Genomic DNA, 19453 nt, shown 5'->3' with positions numbered 1-19453 from the left:
TTTCAGGGAACCTTTCAAGTTAGAGCTTTTTTAAAGTTCTGCGGGAGGCTGGAGAAGCCTGTTTGCCACCATTGCTTGTTAGCTCAAAAGCTGTGCAAAGCTTTTGAAAGTAAGGAATTCATTTCTAGTAGCAATAAAATTTCACATACTGTGAAGTAATCTTGCAACAATTAATTCAATATTAGTGCGCGCCTTTGGTGTACGAGGTCCCGGGTTAGTTCCCGGACGGAAAGCTTTGAAATTTGAATGCATTACGGTGGTTCTAAATTCTACTTTAAATTGTAGATCTACTCTCACATAACCTCAGTGCTAAACTCCATCCAACTGAACAATCAACTAATACAATACTAACTGACAAGATTTTTTTAAAATTAGGGAATAACGTATTATTTTCAATACACTGTTTGAACATTAATATTGAAAAACTTTGAGTAAAATATATAAATAACTTTTAGAAGTCAATTTCATCTGATGGAAATATTTCATTGCAGCAAATCATTCCTTAGTTTGACTGTAAATTTTTCGGTTAGCCCATCCGCTGAAAGGCAGAAGAGTATTTCTTCGCCAAGTTCCGGCTTTATCTCTTCCTGTTGCTGGTTTATTACCACTTTGTTTATTGTTCACAACTTCTGAGTATGCATGAGTTTTATCCAATATTTTACCGTGTGGCTCTTGCACTTTGCCAACACAACAATCCTCTGTTAGCATCTCATCATTGTCCTCTATAATGCATCCACATTGAGCTCTTGTCTTTTGTATTTCTGATATCGTCTTCTCAGGTGCTAAGATACCTTCAAACATTTCTTCCACATATGGGCAATTTTCTGCACATACGCATGATGGTCCTCTCGATATAACTTGTGGCTCTTCGTGTGAAATAATCTTGTGTCTTACATGAACAGGAATATCTTCGGGTTTCATTTTATCTTCTACATGAACTCCACTAGAGCATGGTTCCACTTTATCAGAAGACATGTTTCCAGTCGACGTGTGACTTATATCAATATGAATATCTTCGGCTTTTATTGTATCTTCAACATGGACTTCCCAAGAGTGTGGTTCAACTTTACCAGAAATAAGCACGTTTCCAATCGACATATTCTGCTGTTTTGCAATAGAATTCTCGTCATCTTTAGAGCGTATAAAACGCGATGGATCGTCTTTGGCATGAACAGAGGTATTTGCGAATGATGTATTTATTATTTGTGTAGCGAAAGTGCCACTCTCTAGATCAAATTCTGTATTCTTCAAACAACATTGACAACTACTAAAACAGCTTCTGGTGTAGATGTTAGACACATCTTCATTAACAACCATGATTGAAGTGCCGGAAATCCGATCCATGATAGCGTCAAAAAGTTCAGTGTTTAATTTCTTCCAAGCACGTTTGAGATATTTAGAAGCCAACTCACGAGGACATTTTTCTTCAGAGTCTTCGACACGAGAAGATGTTACTGTAAGGATTATGACACCATTTTTAACTGGGGCAGCAAAATGATCAGCAAGGACAAGGAACATGATAGCTGTGTTAACATGCATATCTTGGATGTGTTCAATAACTACAACTCTCTCATTGTTGAGAATTTCAACAACTTTATCATAGAATTGCAGACCTGAATCCTTAGTTGAGTACCATGAGCCTGATAATCGTGTAGGTATTGCACTGACATCATCAGCTCTCTTGTTTAAAATTTTGTTAATCTTTGACGACAAACACAGTGAGAGACATTCATGTGTTTCTAGGACTGTTGGAGGACCTACAAGAAGTATTACTGTTGGCTTTGCAGCATTTCCAGTTATAACTGGTTTCGTTTGTTTGATAATCTCGTCCCATATTAGACATGGATGGTTCTTAAAAGCAGCTTGCAGTTCTGAGAATGTATCAAGTGTTAAATCTGATTCAGTTGTTGAATTTACAATTCTGATATCCAACAGTAATAGGGTCCACAGAACAAAACTGAACTTCGTCCAGCTATAATAAACCATATTTTTTGTGTCTGCAACGAAAAAAGATGCATATTACTGAGATAAACAGAGTTAATCGTATAGCGTATTAAAACCTTAGAGAGTTCTATATTCGAGACTGGTAAGTACTGTAATATTAATAACTTATAATACGCTATGTTCATGGCACTCCTCATAGTAATGAAGCTTCTAACCCAACACAGAAAGCATTATCCTGCCTATAAAGGAAATTGATTCATCAATATAGCATAATACTCTTCGCAAATGTTCACGTCGATGATCTTTTAGAGTGTGTTGACAACTCAATGTCCCTTTTCGGAGCAGATATTATATCAGAATGGATCTAAATTGAACCGGCGAAATTGTCTCCAGAACAGAAAGTCTTTTGTGTAACTAATCTTTTTTGTGTTGTAAATACCAAGGTGAGGGAAATCTGATGGCAATTACAACCTTCTACGTCAACCTGTCTGGTATCTTGAGCAATATAAAGATGGCGCATGGAACATTACTTCAAGGAGAAGGTGTGCGGTATTATTCGTTTCTTATGGGCCACGGAACAGAAACAATCTTACATTCTTCGAGAATTGGTAAAGGTCTGCAGGAAGAGTGTTATGTCGCAGAAACAAGTAAATGTGTTGTGGTGCAATGCATTTACAAGTGGTAGGACCAGTAACGTTCATCATCGAGAGGAATGTGTGTGATGTAGATGCGATGATTCGTGAAGACAGAATAATGACATTTCATGATGACATTGCAGAAGCATTGCAAATCTGCATGCATTAAATCAGTGAGAAGTGTAATCCATGACCAACTTGGCTTCAGCAAAGTGGAAGAGGCAGAACAGGCGACGATTGCCTTGTCAGGGAACCTGGAGCAACATTTCTTTGTAAAAGGCACGACCGATTTGGTGTCACGTTGGAATGCATGTTTGAACCGCAATGGTTCCTGTGTCGAATACTAGTATGATGGCAAATGTCAAACATGATGCAATTTCAGATATTTATCTCTGCATCTTTTTTCATTAAATCGTAAATTCACCTCACTTTTCGTTACATCTTTGCATATAAAACATATGTTCATAAGAGGATCATATCTGCGTTTACTTGTGCTAAGGGGAACACACTTCCCCATTTAGTCATCAGGAAGTATACATTAACGTCAGCATTTTACTTGTAATTTTAACTTCAAATTAAATTTTAAGAGTTTATGTGAATTTGAGGTCCTACAGTTTTTAATATTTTTTCATGACTTCCAAAGTGATAGTATACTTAAATGAATTCTACAATATTGTTAGCTATTAAGAAAAAATATAGATATCAAACACCGTTGTAGTGTTCCATGATTCATAGTATAAAATCTATAAATTGAAAAAAGAAGTGGTTGTACGAACACCATGAAGAGTATTTATTAAGGTTTAAAGATAAGCAAGCCATTACACAATGTACTCCAGTAATAAGAATATGAATTAAATGTTGTTATATCAAATCCTTCGTGAATCTTCCGTAACGGCGAAAGGTTTCTGATGACTTCTAAATGAAATTAAGAAAAAAAGATCAGGACAAAAATTTTCTACATAAATTTACAAAAAAAAAAAAAAAAAAAAACGAAAATAGAAAAACTTTTCAAGAATTGAGACGAGACGGGTTTAGGATTTAGATTTCTGGGCTTTCGGCATCTAAGGCCATTTAACCTGTCACGTTTTGAGGGATGACGTCCCTCGGCGAGCACACAATCCGGGATAAGTGAAGGAAGAAAGAATTAGGGAAGGAAGGAAGCGGCCTGGGACCTATAAGTTAGGTACCACCCCGGCATTTGCCTGGTGTGAATGAGGAAAACCCAGGAAAAACTCATTCAGGGTGGCTGGCCTGAAAAAGCGTTTTACACTTTTTCGACCGAGTGTCCCCACGGGACCGCTCGCACCGGAAGGCGAGAGCGTTAGCGACTATGCTACTGAGACGAAACGAGACCAACAAAATTTATGAAAACCTTCTTACTCATCTCTTGTCACTGGCAACACTAGTAACATTTCATGTGAATCTCTTGAGAGAGACTGGAGGAAAACTCATTTCTTTGTAAACACAAAAATTGGTGCTGAAGGAAAACCATGCCACTTGTAGAAAAAAAATATGGTGTCAGATCTAGAAGGTAAAAACTGGAGAGGCGGGCAGTCAGAACCCATATTATGATATCATGAGTTTACAATTTTTCATGGATTCTGCAGAAGTTTGTAACTTACTAATTATCTTCCGATGGATATTATGGCTAGGATATTTAGACGTTAACATTGCGGACCTCAAGTATTCTTTTACACATTGTATAACAGAAAAACTGCAACTTGAAACTATATCTAACGTTTCCAAAATTTTCCATTAAAGAATAAAAAATTACTTTCAAAAATATATAAATAATAGCTTCAAATATTTTTCTCACTCAAAACACTGGGGGGCACCCCCGGCCCCCAGGCTAAATTCGCCACTGGAAACTAATATTGAAATATATTCTCCTTTAAACAAGTCATTACGACACTAACAAGATGACAATGCATAGTACGGTTTATGGCCGTATATAGAGTACAATATTTTGTTAACTATTTAAATTTTATGTTTTGTTCAAAGATAAGACAACATACGATTCGATAGATCACTTCGAGCTAAACAAAAGAACATACTGCAAGGTAAGTTCTCGTGTGTAGTTTTCCAGAAAATCGAAAAAAAAAAAACGAACTTTTGTGACGCCAAAATGTATCTTATTTGTAACCAACAACAATTGATAATATTTAATTTGCTGGAAGGAATTATTTATTTGTGTACTGAATAAGTAGCAAAATGCATTCTTAACTATAGTTTGAGTCACCCGAATTGGCGTGTGGCATCAGCCAATAAGCTCCCAGTGCGCTGTTACAAAACCTTCAGGGAGGAATCTAATCATTCATAATTGATTTTGTTCGTATTTGTGGACAATTATGAATGACTAAAGTTTAATCCCGGAACATTCAGTACCTCATGTAAACAAATACACGTGGTGATTGTTTCATTTTATTGGTTAAAGAGCCTTGGAACATCCATGCAGCAGAAGAAAATAGTTCATTGTTAAGTAAGCTGTTTTCCAGTGTTTTTGTTGCTTATAAGGCTCATTATCAGAAATGAAATTTCCTTACAATTAAATAACATAAACAACATTGTATCTAAGAACTAAATTGAATTAATACAATAAAAGAGAATACGCATGCGTAGAGTGTGGCTTTGATCTACTTTACGCGCAAATCACAGTTAATAATATGGCCATGTGCGGAGGATATGTAAAACACCGACAGAGTACAAGCACATGCTTCTCGAAAGAAGCGCTGACCGATAGCCAATCATCCGATAACTGGCGAAGTAATACAATTTTGCAATGTTTACATCAGGATCAGAAGGTTCGTTGAATGAACTTTAGTTTCTCCCCTGAAGGTTTAGTAAACGCGCACTGCGAGCTTATTGGCTGATGCCACACGTCAATTCGGGTGACGCGGACTATAGCTAATTGTATATATTGTCGTTTATCTCTCCTAACAGTGGCACGTATGCTCCTTTAATCACGCATTGCTTTAATATATGTTAAACTGAAAGTGCTAGACACTTCACTGCTTGCCATGAAAGATATACGAGTAGTACTACAAAACATCGGGTTGGTGTTAAACAAAGTTAATACAGAGCTAGCTGAAGAGTACTTAATATAAACACAAGTGCCGTTCGAAAAGTAATCTCCTGATTGGTTAAAAAAGAAACACCAAAGTAAATAAGAAGAATGTATTATATACACCTGAAAACTACTTTGCTCTATTTTTCAATATATTTTTCATAAACATTCAAGCACTTATCATATCTCTGTACTAGCTTAGAAATTCCATCAGCATAAAAATGTCCCGCCTGTGACCACATCTTTCAGCTCCACATCATCACATCATATAACACAGTTCTGGAAGTTTGTGGAAATTCATCGGAAAGCTCCGAGATTGCGAAAGCTCCGCTTTTCACAAACTTTTCCATCAAGTTTATGGAACGAGTTCATCAGTGACCGAGAGTTGGCTTGTCACTCCTCTGTTCGTCATGAATGTTTGTTCGTCCACGTTAAAATAAACGAACTCATTCACGATCAACTCCTTCACTCATCACATTTGGTCTATTAACGGCACAAAGTTCCGGATGAATAGCTGCTGCCGAATATTGTTTTCCTGTAATAAAACGTATAACAGGTCACACCTCGCGCTTGGCGGAGTTTTTCTGTTGCAGCACACATTCTGAAACGCTATAAAAGTGGAACAAATGATCAGACAAACTTCACTCTACTATTGCTGGATGCAGACTGAACTACCGCGCACGTCTGTGTTACAGCGTTTGCACACGTCCCCGGCAATGCCGGATCCGGTTCCGACAATGCCGGCGATGGAGTCGGCGGCAATGTAATCAAATGGTAGCTGGCACACGCTTTCCGACCCGGCAAAAAAGCCGGTGGAACTCCCGGCTCCGGCAAATGCAGCCGGACTAGCCGCCGACATGTCGGTGCCGGCTCCGGCTCCGATTTTGTCGGCGGCAATGTTTTATTATGCGTAGATGCACACGCAGCCGGCAAAGACGGAGCCGGCTTGTTGATAGGTTTCTTCAATCTAGGTACAGTGAGTGAGTGGCAAGGCGTTGTGTATTCTTGTTTCTTTTCCTGTATTTGGATTTTTTGTTTACTTTAGGTTTTTTGTTATTTTCTTTTTTTCACATCATATGAATATGTAATGAAGAATGAAATAATAAAAATGGCTGTGAGGTACCACAGATATAGTGGCTTGCTATTTACATAAATTCTCAGCAAGGGAAATTCGGATCTTGTTTGAATTATCCAACTACGGCAACGCGTAAAGTGAGTTTCACACATGTATGTATGTATATTAATTTGTTATCTTCTACAGCTGAAACTTACTTAAACGATTTAAACAAAGGGGTCGTTGGATTCGTTTTGATAGAGAATATGTCTTAGCATATATGAAGTCATAATTTTTAAAAAATCAACTTGGCGGAAATGAACAAAATGGGGATACGAAGAAATTATGAATCTAGGATAGTTGTCCAGTGCTTATCCTGTTAATTATGCAACCTAGTATGTACGGTATAAATATCCATCATAATCGTAGAAGTAGGCATTTTCAAGCATAACAAAGGTTGTAAATAAAATTAAAGTAAATAAAAACTACAACAAAGCTACAGAAAGAACTCAAAATGCACAAACAGAACAAGAAAATTTCTATTCTTGTGGTTGCATACTGTTTTACCTCATAGATCATAATAAAAATATGTACTCTGTCTTGTCTGGTATTTGTTCCATAGAACAATTGTATACTGAGTGAATAGGCAGCCGCAATGTTGCCTTTGTAGAACTTATTATTATTATTATTATTATTATTATTATTATTATTATTATTATTATTATTATTATTATTATTATTTTAAATAGCTTGATCTCAGCATGTTTCAATTTTGAGAAATTTAAATAGATGTTAAAATTATGGCAACAAAAGTGAAAAAAAGAGAAAGAAACCAAAAGAAGGTCATATACCTCGTCCGCACACATCCACACACACAAAGAGCAAATATACCTTTGTGTACTAAAGAAAAGATATTTGGGGATTTAGACGTTAATGCTCCTACCTCACTTGATTGACGTAATACAATTAACCTTGTTCTTTGCATTGAGCTATTTCTCAGATATTGAACGACCCTTCCATTTATTCAAGTCAGTCTATAATATTACACGGCTCTTGCAAAAAATCTGAACAGCGCTGAATATGATTACTAATTCGTTGTACTAAGAAATCGAACGTTTGTTTAGACATGCGAAAGTAATTAATTAAAAAATTTCGAATCATATGTACGCAGCTTTTCATATAATGTATAAAACGGACTCATGTTCTCTCCTTCACGTTCAAACTCAAACTACCTTTCGGCACCGGCATTACCGGGATGTGTGTGCAAAGCAGCGCCGGCACCGACATTGCCGGCTCCGGCTCCGGTTTTGTCGGCTGCGTGTGCAAAGCAGCCCCGGTTCCGGTTCCGGCATTGTCGGTGCCGGATCCGGCATTGCCGGGGACGTGTGCAAATACTCTTAAGATGGTGGCACTGCCTCCATTACTTCATGCACAGTGACCAATCAGAGGTTACTTTCCGAACGCGCCTTATTTTCAAAAAAAAATCAAAATTATTATTTTAAAGGAGAATGAAATTACAATTTTCTTTTTAAGTTTAAAGTCCAACGTTTATACCCTTTAAGGTAAAAGACACGTACAAATCAATACAAGTCACTGATTGTGAAATTAAACTTTTTAGTGGTGCCCCAACGGGAATCAAACCTGGCACCGCTTGCGCAAAAGGTACATCTGCTAACCACTAGACTAGCAGGGTGGGGATGAGGGGCTAAAAGAATTTTAGACATTTAAGTTTTACTGTATAGGCCTATCTGTTGTGAGAATATTATATCTAAAATACACTATATTTTAACAAAAGAAACACTGACCAAAGCTTAAAACACATTTTATTTTAAATTATAATAATGGTTTCGGATATCTAACATATCCTTCTTCAGACAATATCGAAAATAAATGAAAATACAGACATATATCTCTGTAGATATATGTCTGTATTTTCATTTATACAGATGTATAAATGTCTCTGTAGATATATGTCTGTATTTTCATTTATTTTCGATATCGTCTGAAGAAGGATATGTTAGATATCCAAAACCGTTATTGTAATTTAAAATAAAATGTGTTTTAAGCTTTGGTCAGTGTTTCTTTTGTTAAAATAATCAATCCAAAGCCATGTATAGACTTACTAACACTATATTTGTTGGAATACGAAACAAAACTATAGATCAAAATTTCTAAAGAATATATTACATTCTAACATTTAAAATGGCACAATGCTGAGTGATGGAAGTTAAATAGCACTCAATAGGAGTTTACTTTCTCCAATGTTTATTTTCTAACATATATATTATGGAAGTAATAGTAATTATACACTTATTACGTGTGAGTGCTGATACATTCAATTTTCTCATGTTTAAAATTTTTGACGTTCTTATTGATTTACAACAGCCAGTACATTAGTTTTATTAATTCAAATATCTATGAATATTTTAATCCAGTCAGTTGCATTCAAATGGAATCATTGATTGTACTGCTTTCTTCAACTTTAAATTCTATTTCCTCTTTAACTTATGCTTTCGCTTCTTCTTCTTCTTCTTCTTCTTCTTCTTCTTCTTCTTGTTCTTCTTCAACTGTTTCCTTCCATTCTTCAACTTCTAATGTTTCCTTCCATTCTTCTACTATTACTTTTTCTACCACTAAATTTTCTTCTAATTCTAAATTTTCGTCTAACTCCTCTTCCTCTTCCGGCTCACTCATTTCTTCAATTTTATCCAGTACCGATATTCCTTTTGTAATATCTTTCTTATCCTCAATAGTACTACTTTTTGGTGATCTAATATCTTCATCCCTTACAACAATAATCGTTCTGCCAATTCGATCGGTTATACCATTGAGAACGTTTTCACTTATTTCTTCACCCCAAGTTTTTCTTAAAGCCTCTCGTGTTAATTCTTCTGGGTTATCTCTGTGGTCTCTCACGGCAACTGTTGTTATGGTAAAAATCATAAAGCTGTTCTTAACAGGAGCAATCACATGGTCAGCAAGTACCAGAAACATTACCGCTGCATTAGAGTGTAAATTCTGGACGTTTTCAATTAACGTTAAATGCTCTCGCATCAAAAGGTAGAGCATTTTATCGTGAAACTCTGGCCCACATGTAGGGTGTGAGAATTGGGAGCCTTTTATTCTAATTGAAACAGTTCGTTCGCTTAATTGACTTGAACGCTTGCTTAGATTTATTTTCTCAGATGGCTGACTTGTTGCTGTTGATCGTCTGCTTGTACTAATGTCCTCGGGTGTCTGACTTGTCGCTGTTACCGTATTGAGACTACAACCTTCACTTGTGTCACGCATTTCAACTTCTGTTTCTATAGATCGTCTGCTATTTTCACGTGATCGTTCTTCACTTGCAGTCAATAGTGACGGTGAAGGACTACTTATAACCGCAGACCCATCACGCAATCCATAATCTGGTTGTCTTCTTAGAACTTTAGCCATAGTTGCAGCGAGGTAAATGGCTAGACAGCGTATAGTCTTTGATCTGTTAGGAGGGCCTATAAGCATAAACGCTGCTGGATGTTTAGCGCGCCTGCGAACAACTGGGAAAGCTGCTTCAGCTAAACTTTGCCATGTGGCGTACGGTTGTCTCGGGAAAGCTACTCTCAGATTATTAAAAGCTGCTGTTAACAACGCTACATCTTCTTCCCAATCGGAGTGATTCATTGTAGTAATAAGGGCAAAGAAATTACTATAGATTTTAATATCGTTCCATTCAAGTATGTGCTCAATCAAGTTTCCCTGTAACATAAACAAGGTGATAATGTAATACTGAAACTGGCTTTATTATTTTGAAATAAAATCTTACTTCAAAATTTCCATTTACTCCGCGACTTAACAGGTAATCGTTTTACCTTGTCAGATTTTTTCTTCTCCGAGATATTCTCGTTTAAATCGGCATTATGATTTTATAAAATATTTTATAATATTCATTTACTTAAATAAGCTGAACCAGTTTCTTCGAGTTATTGTTTAACATTTTGACAAATTCTTTACAATCACCATGCAGAATTTGGTTATTACTGTCTCAATCGTTTGATTTTGAAAATATTTTAACACTTTAAGACCCAATGTTTATTTAGCAGTCGTAGCTACAAACCCAGGACTTTTAGGCGTACATTTTTTACGTGAATGTAATGAATACAGGTAAAAGCACTTTTTACATTTTGAAATAGGTTATTAAGCCAATCTTAACATTGGATTAGATGTAGTTGAGTTTAGCGTGCGTTTCAGCAGCAATGGTATATGAAACTTGGACCTATAATTTAACGTGGGATCCGAACCCCATGAACTCCTGTCGGGAATCGAACCCGGGTCTCCCACGCCAAAGGCGCGTGAGCTACCCACATAACCACGAGGGAGCTCTGCCTATCTTAACAAATAAGAAATAAATATTAACATTAATATTGGTAATTTTTCAGCCACTTCGTCTTTGGACTTTGATCAACGAATGATATTACATTTTACTGTTACTAGCTGTTCCATCAGAGCCTTGGCTAGAAGTACACTATACGCTAAAATTGTATGTTTAATCGTTTAACTTTTAACTTTTTTCGCCTTAAATTTGCCCACCAACTACCCTAAATTCCAAAACTATGCAATTATTCTAAGGCTTTTGTTAGCGTCGTCGCAGTTGGGAAAGCGGTAGCGCAATTAACGACATATTAGCGTGACTGCTTATTATTAGAATTAGAGTGACGCATAGACTAAAACCTTTCCCTTTTATTATTATAGTTATTTTAAACAACATTAAGTTAATCACAGTGCGAGCGGCCAGGGATTCGATCCCCCAGTGTGGACACTAGGTCGATAGGGTGTAACAGCTTTTTCAGGGCAGCCATCCTGAGTAAAGATTTCCTTATTTACACCAGCTAAACATCGAGATGGTACCTAACATACAGGCAACAGACCGCTTCCTTCCTTTCCCATTCCTTTCTTCTTTTCCCCTTTCCCGAGTAGTGTGCTCACCGAGGAACGTCATCCTTTACACATGATACGCTTAAGGTCATACATGTTGTTAATGCCAATAAATATGCATAAATGAAATAAATAAAAAAAATTTCAGCACAATGTATATTTTTCCTACTTTTATATTTCTTAAACTTTTTTTTTCAAATAATGTATCACATATGTAACATGTAACATGTTTACTATGCAGGGGCAAATCCATTGGGTAATGTTTTGAGTGAAATGACTCTTAACATCAGTGATGATTTCAGGAGGTGGTTGGGGGGGATTCTACCCTAGAGCTACGAATTGCACTCTCCAACCGTACTCAACAAGAGTCGCCAGTATTTTTGCAGTGCTAGTTTGACTGTAATTTTAATGATCCAAAATCATACAGGCAAATTTGCCTCCTAAACATGATTGGAAAACTTTTCGAAAGGGTATTAATCAAAAGAATAAATAAATACTGTTGTGGGAAGTTATAACTTGGTAATATTTTATAATTTTTTATAATACTAAAGTAGATAACATGAAAATTGGAGGAGCCAAAATAGTACGAGGTGGTATCAAAAAGTTTCGATGCTAGTTCTTTATACAAGAAAGCACTTTATTTATCTGTGTTTACACATTATCACCTTCAAATTAGTGACCCTATAAAGCAATACAGCGCTTTTAACGTTTCTGCCTCTACTGAATATGACCTGGAAGTCTTTCCGAAGCGCACCTTCTGGATTTCCGCAGTGGTGTCCAAACGGCGAACTATGTGCTGGATCTTCAACTTCAGCAAAATGGCGAAGTCCGGAAGATCCAAACCTGGCAAGTAGGATGGATGCGGAAGTGTGATAATTTTGTTTCTGGTGAGAAACTCAGTGTGAGGTGACCACGGTGACAGAGTGCATTGTCGTCGTGGAACAAAGTTTTTCGCCAAAAATTGTTTGTGGCGTACGTAAAATCATATGTTACATTTGTAAATTCTGTAGTGTTTGGACAGCAAGAGTATAGCTGAAAGCGCATGTTTTTTAATACTTTCTGTAGGTATAAGTGTTTAATCTTTCTTTCCGTATGAAACAATACAGGCAGTCAGGATCTCACATACAAATGAACGTATATAATAGGCCTATATAGCTGACGAAGGTAACATACATATATGTATGTAATATAAGGAAAACTGTTAGATATCAGACATCCTGCAACGGCATGATGTAACACCTAAGGGCAGTGCCTATGTAGCATACGGATAACGTATGCTCTGTAATGATTTCTACAATATACTGCTGTCCGGAGAACGGATTTTTCTCAGTGTAGCTTACTGACGGGTGAAAATGAATATTTTTTTTTCTCAAAAATGGTTCTAAAAATCTTGTTTTATTTCATAAATCAATGTTTCGATAGCAACCTAATAACGCAGTATATGTCATTTCTCTGGGAAAAATCTTACTCTTGGTGGAGAGGTTTTTTTTTTTAGACGACTTTTAAAAAACAACTCAGGCGACTTTGCTCGTACAGTATTTCATAAGTAAATATTTCATCAATAGCTCTGTAATGTTGCGTAAATTACTCCTTACAAATAAATTTACAAGGATTAGTTTACTTTTGTGAATGACTTTTCTTTGAGCGAAGCGAATACACCTTATACTTTTATTCATTTTTCACACAAACAAAAGTATCATTAATAACTACAGCACAACACGATTAGGTTTCTAAAAAATCGGAGTGAGAAAGTTCCCATGTTGTGCATAGCCTCCGCCCAAAGCAAAATCCAAAATACTCGACTGGTCCGAATATTCGTCTCGGAATGTACGTTCCTGTTGCGATATCATAGCGCATCCTTAGGTTCGGATAGATGAGAAGCCCTCTGGATATTATATATATAAAAGTAAGCTGATAATGTATTGAATAAGCAGTTATGGATAAACAAGAAAGAGTGGTTCTCCAGCTTGGGAGTTTGGCGTGAGGCTAACAACCTTATCCTGATTTTTTTTTTTTTTTTTAAGTATTTCTTCAGAAACATTTGAAAGTTGATTATTAAGGTGGATCACTAGGTGTCCTCGGTCCTATGCTAAACGCTGCTTGAATAGTGCGGCGTTGCCAGATTGTGTCGAGTGTTTACTGATGCTAGATAATAACAGTAGCGTAGCGTGATATTCCGAAAGGGGGATGCCAAAGTTAGTCATTTGTGCGATATAGTACTACTGCAAGCAGCAATATATAGCTATTCCGAATGGAATTATAGGGTTATACAAAATTTAGGAGGAAGCCCCCCTAATTGGATGTCTAGTGGGGCATAGAGAAGAGAATGCGTGGATTACGTTAGAATTTAATAACCAATTGTCTCAGCTCCTTCTTGCCAGTACCGTTGTGACGAGAAAACTAAGCCCCACTTTTGTATGAACATTGTTTCCATTGTTTCCAGTATCGTTCCCTTCATTTCTTTCTCGTGGGCGGCTTTTTTCTCCACATACCACACGTCAATCTCGTTCTTTTTTAAAAAAATATATCGCCCCTAGAAATTTGTCATCTTGGGTCCGGAACTCAGACGACCGTTCGTGAATATGGGCCTGAGTGTATATATCATTTGAAGATGTAAATACAAAGCACTTAAACCAACTCTGGGGGCCTGTTTCTGTATCCAGATACTGAAGTCAAGGGCGCAAATCTGTCTTCAACGTTCGTGGGATGGGAGAAGAGACTCATATTACAGTAGATGAATCAGATTTCTGAGATAAACCTGTTGTACTCGTATATTATATACCAAATGATGTAGATGAAATAGTGGTACATATCATTATTACAACTCAGTGCCGTGAGCACATTCTGAAATTTGAATATATGCATAATAATAATTGACATGTTTCTACTTATGCATCCACAATGATCCACATTAAAATTTTAGGACATTTGTTTTATAACAATACAAATAATGACTTCCCCAGAACTATGAAAGAAAATCAATCAGGCCTATATTTGGCGCAACAATACTCTTATCTGAGCAAAATTATGATTACTACAATAGTATTATAGAAATTGTTACAGGAATTAAACAAATAGTTGAAAATAGACTACTAATAATTAATGACAATGAAATATTAAAGAATACGATTCTTTTTTAAAAATGAAACAAGTCAAAGGACGTCAGTTTCCTTTGTGGCAATCGGATAGAAATCATCATCATCACAATCTCAAATCGGATTATTGGGGGTGGGGGGTGGATAAGATTGTAGGGAAGATGTTCCCCTTATGTCCCCGATATTTGTGCCAGTGACTGAAGGGCCCTGGCGCAATCTTTGCGAGTGACGGGGAGTGGTGGCTCTCTTGTCCTATCAGATCGGTGACCGTAATTCTACAGAATGCTTTAAATTTATGCCTGTGTCTGTGAGCTCCTTTACGATGAAGATTACAATTACGATGCATTTAGTTACGATTAAGGCATAACTATTTTAATACTATTATTTACATAACCGGCATGCTTCAAAAATGCGTTGAACTAACCATTTCCGTTTTGTTCTATTTCCTTTATATTAGGGCTCGTACGTTCTGTTCAGAAACTATAGCTTAGTTCAAAATATATACAGTTGGAAATACTAGAATATGCCAGCGTATATCTAAAGCAAATGTAGGGTTGCAAAGGATGAGGAAGGACTAGCTCGGGAGAGTAATGCTCCCGGAAGTAGAAACGAGAAACAGATTTCTGATTGGTTGGCGTTATCCACTTCTTACCACTTTGCATTCAAATAGCAGACAACAAACGCTTACTGTTGTCGGCCTCAGTGGCCGAGTGGGCTAGCGCTATGTGCTAGTAATAAAATCCTCTTTTGGCGCGAGTTCAAACCCCGCCCGAGGAAAGTTTTTTTACATTTTTTTTTTTACATTTTTATAACACTTATTAAATTAAAATAATATGAAAATAAAACTTAAAAAAGTGATTTATTTATTTTTATGCAGATAAGTAGTTGTAGTACTTATGCCCTTGTACTCCATGATATAGGGTCGTTTTGTTCCCCTTGTACTTCATGATATAAATTTTGTGACCAACTTAAAACAAATGGCTAGGATAGCGCGTAAAACAGCTGTCTAGAGTAGCGCGCGGAAAAACGTACTTCCGGGAGTATTACTCTCCCGAGCGGGTCGTGATGAGGAGGAGTGAGAAGGGAAGTATTGCGCATGCGCATTCAACAGAAAGCAGACGAAAACTCCGATGCTTTCAGTAGGCCTGGAAGCCCGAGGAAAATAGCGTACGACAGGAGGAAAGACAGAAAATGTGCATCTGAGCGACGCGCATGCGTAGGTTCCTCTTGTCAAAGTAAGTCGAGAGAGCGCGCCAGAAGATTGCAGTGGAAATAATTGTGATAATTACAAGCAAACAATTTATATATAATGAAATACGTACTTTTTCTTATTAACAGGGGATGCCGGGCATACCGGCGTTCCCTTATGCTACGCCGCTGGATAATAAAGGAAGTAATTATGGAATTCTGCTTGGATACTTACTGTAGAAATTAGTTTTCGACCCTTACCGCAATTCACAGCTAAGTTCCGCTTTTCGAACTGCAATGCTGGAATCCAGAAATTTTCTTATTGTGACTACCATAGTAAACGAACAAATTTGGCAACAACGCATTATGGTGTTCTGAGCAAGTTTCTTCACAAAATCTACATCCTTACATGCAAATTAATATTTAAATAAAATGTGAAACATAACAAAAAGAAACGGTCAAACAATATATCTATTTCGTAATAAGGTCGCTACTTTAAAATATTTTACACATACAAATAAACATTTCATAGAACTAAGCACTTCTAGTAAGATCTAACAGCAAGTGCCATCTTGTATGGTCATTCTAAAACGAATCAAATATTTTTTGTTATCTTTTTCGATATCAGGAGACACAACCAAATGAATCAGTGTCTTGTGTTGTAGTTGACATAAAATTCTATCTTATAGTACAATATTTATAATATGTAACGTTTTATTTCGCATTAATTAAGGTAACGAGCTCAAATATGTATTGACTTCCGGGTGGTGATCCACCTTAAATACGACAATAACACAATTTAATCTTCGCTTAGGGACAATTAAATAGATTTGAACAAGAAATAGCTAAAATCAAAACATTATTTTTCCACTTAATTTCAGAGAAAACAAAAGTAACTTTTCATATAATTCAAACACTGTTAAGGTGATATCTTCTCTGCCAAAACAAGAAACTAAACAAAGAACGGACAGTGATCCATTGAAACTCATTTTGCAGCAAACGTTCTGCAACAATAGGAGAATGCTTGTGATGGGATTACCCACGAGACAAGACTTAATTTGTGTGATTAGAAACAAAGCAGGACAGAGCAATGCCAATTGAAATAAATACACTTTCCTAGACGTGACACCACTTTTAGGACACCATTTCCGAGACAAAACAACTTGAACTCTTTGTTTATTTGTTTATTGAAATTTGGTGCCCCTTTTCAGCACAGAGGTTATATGAGACAAGGCTTTATATGAGACAAGGCTTTACAATTTAAGGCGGAATTCGAAAAAAAAACGTAATGTATTTAATTTCCTCTCTCATCGAGAATTAAACCCAATATAGCTTCCATCATTAGCGGACACTAGTCACTAAATCAACGGGAAAGCCTAGCCTCTTAATCTTTTGTGATAATGTATTGATACATTTTGATCAAAGAAAATTATGTGCATTTAAACTATTCGTCATATACCGTAGGGTAAGTATTGGTAAGGCCTCAATAATGGATATACAGTAAAACCTGCCTTCAACGGACCCTTTATTAAACGGAAAACTGTCTTAAAGGGAAATATTTCATGGTCCCATGGATTTTGGAGTAAAAGACATGTAAAAGTCCCTTCATTAAGCGGAAACTGTGTTATGCGGACAACGGAAAGCAAAATAAACCTTTAACGGAAAATTCTGAGTTTCAGACTACATCGTTTAGAAAATTTTTAAGCATCCTGTGAGAGGGTAAACATATACTGTCTGCGATAAATACTTCGTTCTTTTGTTAAATCTTTATGGGCAGTGTTGATCTTCGTCAGTCACTACTCATATTCAGCTCCCACAATTTTTCGCTAGTCCTACGTAGCATGTCAGCTGTCAGTCTTCTTTGTAGGCGTACTTCTGTTCCGTTTGTGTAGCAACTAGCGACAGCCAACAAAAATGAGAAGAAAACTGACACAACAAAGTTCTGGAAAAAAAGGAATTGAGGTAAAGCAGAAGTTATATATCTCCATCACGTGTCGTGAAAACAAGGAGGAAAGAGTTCAGAGGACTTTCAAAATTCCAGAGAAAGCTTTTCTGTGTCCTGAAGTATACCGCAGCCAAGTAGTAGCAATGTATGCAAAAATTCCTGCTTGACTATTGGGAAAAATAAAGGAAAGTGTGCACAGCATATGTTGTGTTTATTTTAAGTTTTTTGGATATTAATCCGTAGAAGGAAAAAGTACTGTAATTGAACAAGTTGCGTACATCAATATATTTTCTCATTATGTCCGTTATAAGCATATATATTTTTTAACGGAAAGGTCTATCTCCATTAAGCGGAAACCTGTCTTTAACGGAAATTTTTGCGAGTCCCGCTCGATTCCGCTGAAGACAGGTTTCACTGTATATATACACGGTATATTATAAATATGAATATAATATATTTTTCTAGTTAAGTATAGAAGTCTTACCGTTGATTGATTACATCCAAATCATGGTCCAAAAAGTACGAAGAATTTTTCACTGACTTTGTGAAGTATTTGCTCGAAATTTTATTTCTGATAACGGATTCAGAAATTAAATGAGAATTTTAGGTTCCCTCATTGTAAATAACCATTTATATACGTATAATTTGAAAACTAAATAGTATGTTTAGATCATCGCCATAGATACAGACTGGATGTATTTATCTTGTTATTTCTACTTTGAAACAATGTACAGGAATATTGTTATTTATAAAAAGAAAGGGATATTGTTAGGGTATAGTTATAGCGAAATTTTCCTATTTCATCCTTCCCTTTACAATTTTCTTATCGCTAATCATCCTTCATAGAACAGTGTGTTATACCAAATTAAGTGATCAATTTTCCTCACTCAGATAACAGCGAAAACGAAGTATTTAACATTTAGATACAAAAATTAATGGGGTGCAAATTATTGCTTTCAAAATGAAATCTTAAGAGAATAGCATACACCTACATAAAATCTTAAATATGTAACTATTTTACATACTTAGAGTTCCAGCTCTTTGTGTCCACTTTCCTGTAATATTTTAGCCTGCAGATTGGGAATAGGTCGCCAAATTAAAAAAGAAATATTTTTTATTTCATTTTGTGGTTTTATGTGAGGTTAGGTTAGTAAGGTAGGTAAGTTTATATTAGTGGAGAAGATTAGGTTATATTAATAAGCAGGGTAGGTTAGGTAAGTAGAGTAGATAAGTTTAGGAGTACAGTGTAAATATTTAATCATCCGCCTCGTTTAGCAGAAGGGCACAGTTGTTGGACGTTTTAACCTTACGCATCTTAAATATAACCCTGAGCACTGTAAGAAAGACACAATTCTTCTAAAAGCGTGCCTTGTTAAAGTCTCAGTAACATAGTTCTTGCAATTGAATATTGTTTGTAAACATGTAGAAAGAGAAGTAAGTTTAAAGAAGATAGATAGATGGCGAGAGAGGAAATATGAGGTGACTTTCTTTACATCTACCAATATTTAGTTTAATTAAGGACGAGCTGATAGCAATATGAACAAGTAGGTGTTGAAGTATCTGGCAACGCTCGAATGAAATATAAAAAGTTGTATCTCTTTTGCACAGCTGCTCATA

General features: G+C 36.3%; 1 protein-coding gene across 2 annotated transcripts; it reads right to left on the bottom strand.

The window, feature by feature from the left end:
- Window positions 1-360: 360 nt before the first annotated feature.
- LOC145690305 (uncharacterized) lies at window positions 361-18537 on the bottom strand. 2 transcript variants are annotated; one of them, XM_081765081.1, is made up of 2 exons: window positions 18321-18534; window positions 361-1997 (listed from the first exon to the last, which is right to left on the bottom strand). In XM_081765081.1, the coding sequence occupies exon 2, from the start codon at window positions 1984-1986 to the stop codon at window positions 496-498; it is 1491 nt and encodes a 496-aa protein (XP_081621207.1). In that variant the 5' UTR covers window positions 1987-1997; window positions 18321-18534; the 3' UTR covers window positions 361-495. The 2 variants fall into 2 exon arrangements, with proteins under 2 accessions (XP_081621207.1, XP_081621208.1); XM_081765082.1 differs by lacking the exon at window positions 361-1997 and adding an exon at window positions 8899-10432 and having other exon boundaries at window positions 18321-18537.
- Between the last annotated feature and the right edge of the window lie 916 nt (window positions 18538-19453).

The sequence above is a fragment of the Thermobia domestica genome, chromosome 7 (genome assembly GCF_964235325.1).
Source record: "Thermobia domestica chromosome 7, izTheDome1.hap1.1, whole genome shotgun sequence".
NCBI classification, from domain to species: domain Eukaryota; kingdom Metazoa; phylum Arthropoda; class Insecta; order Zygentoma; family Lepismatidae; genus Thermobia; species Thermobia domestica.
This window is presented reverse-complemented; position numbering and strand designations above follow the sequence as displayed.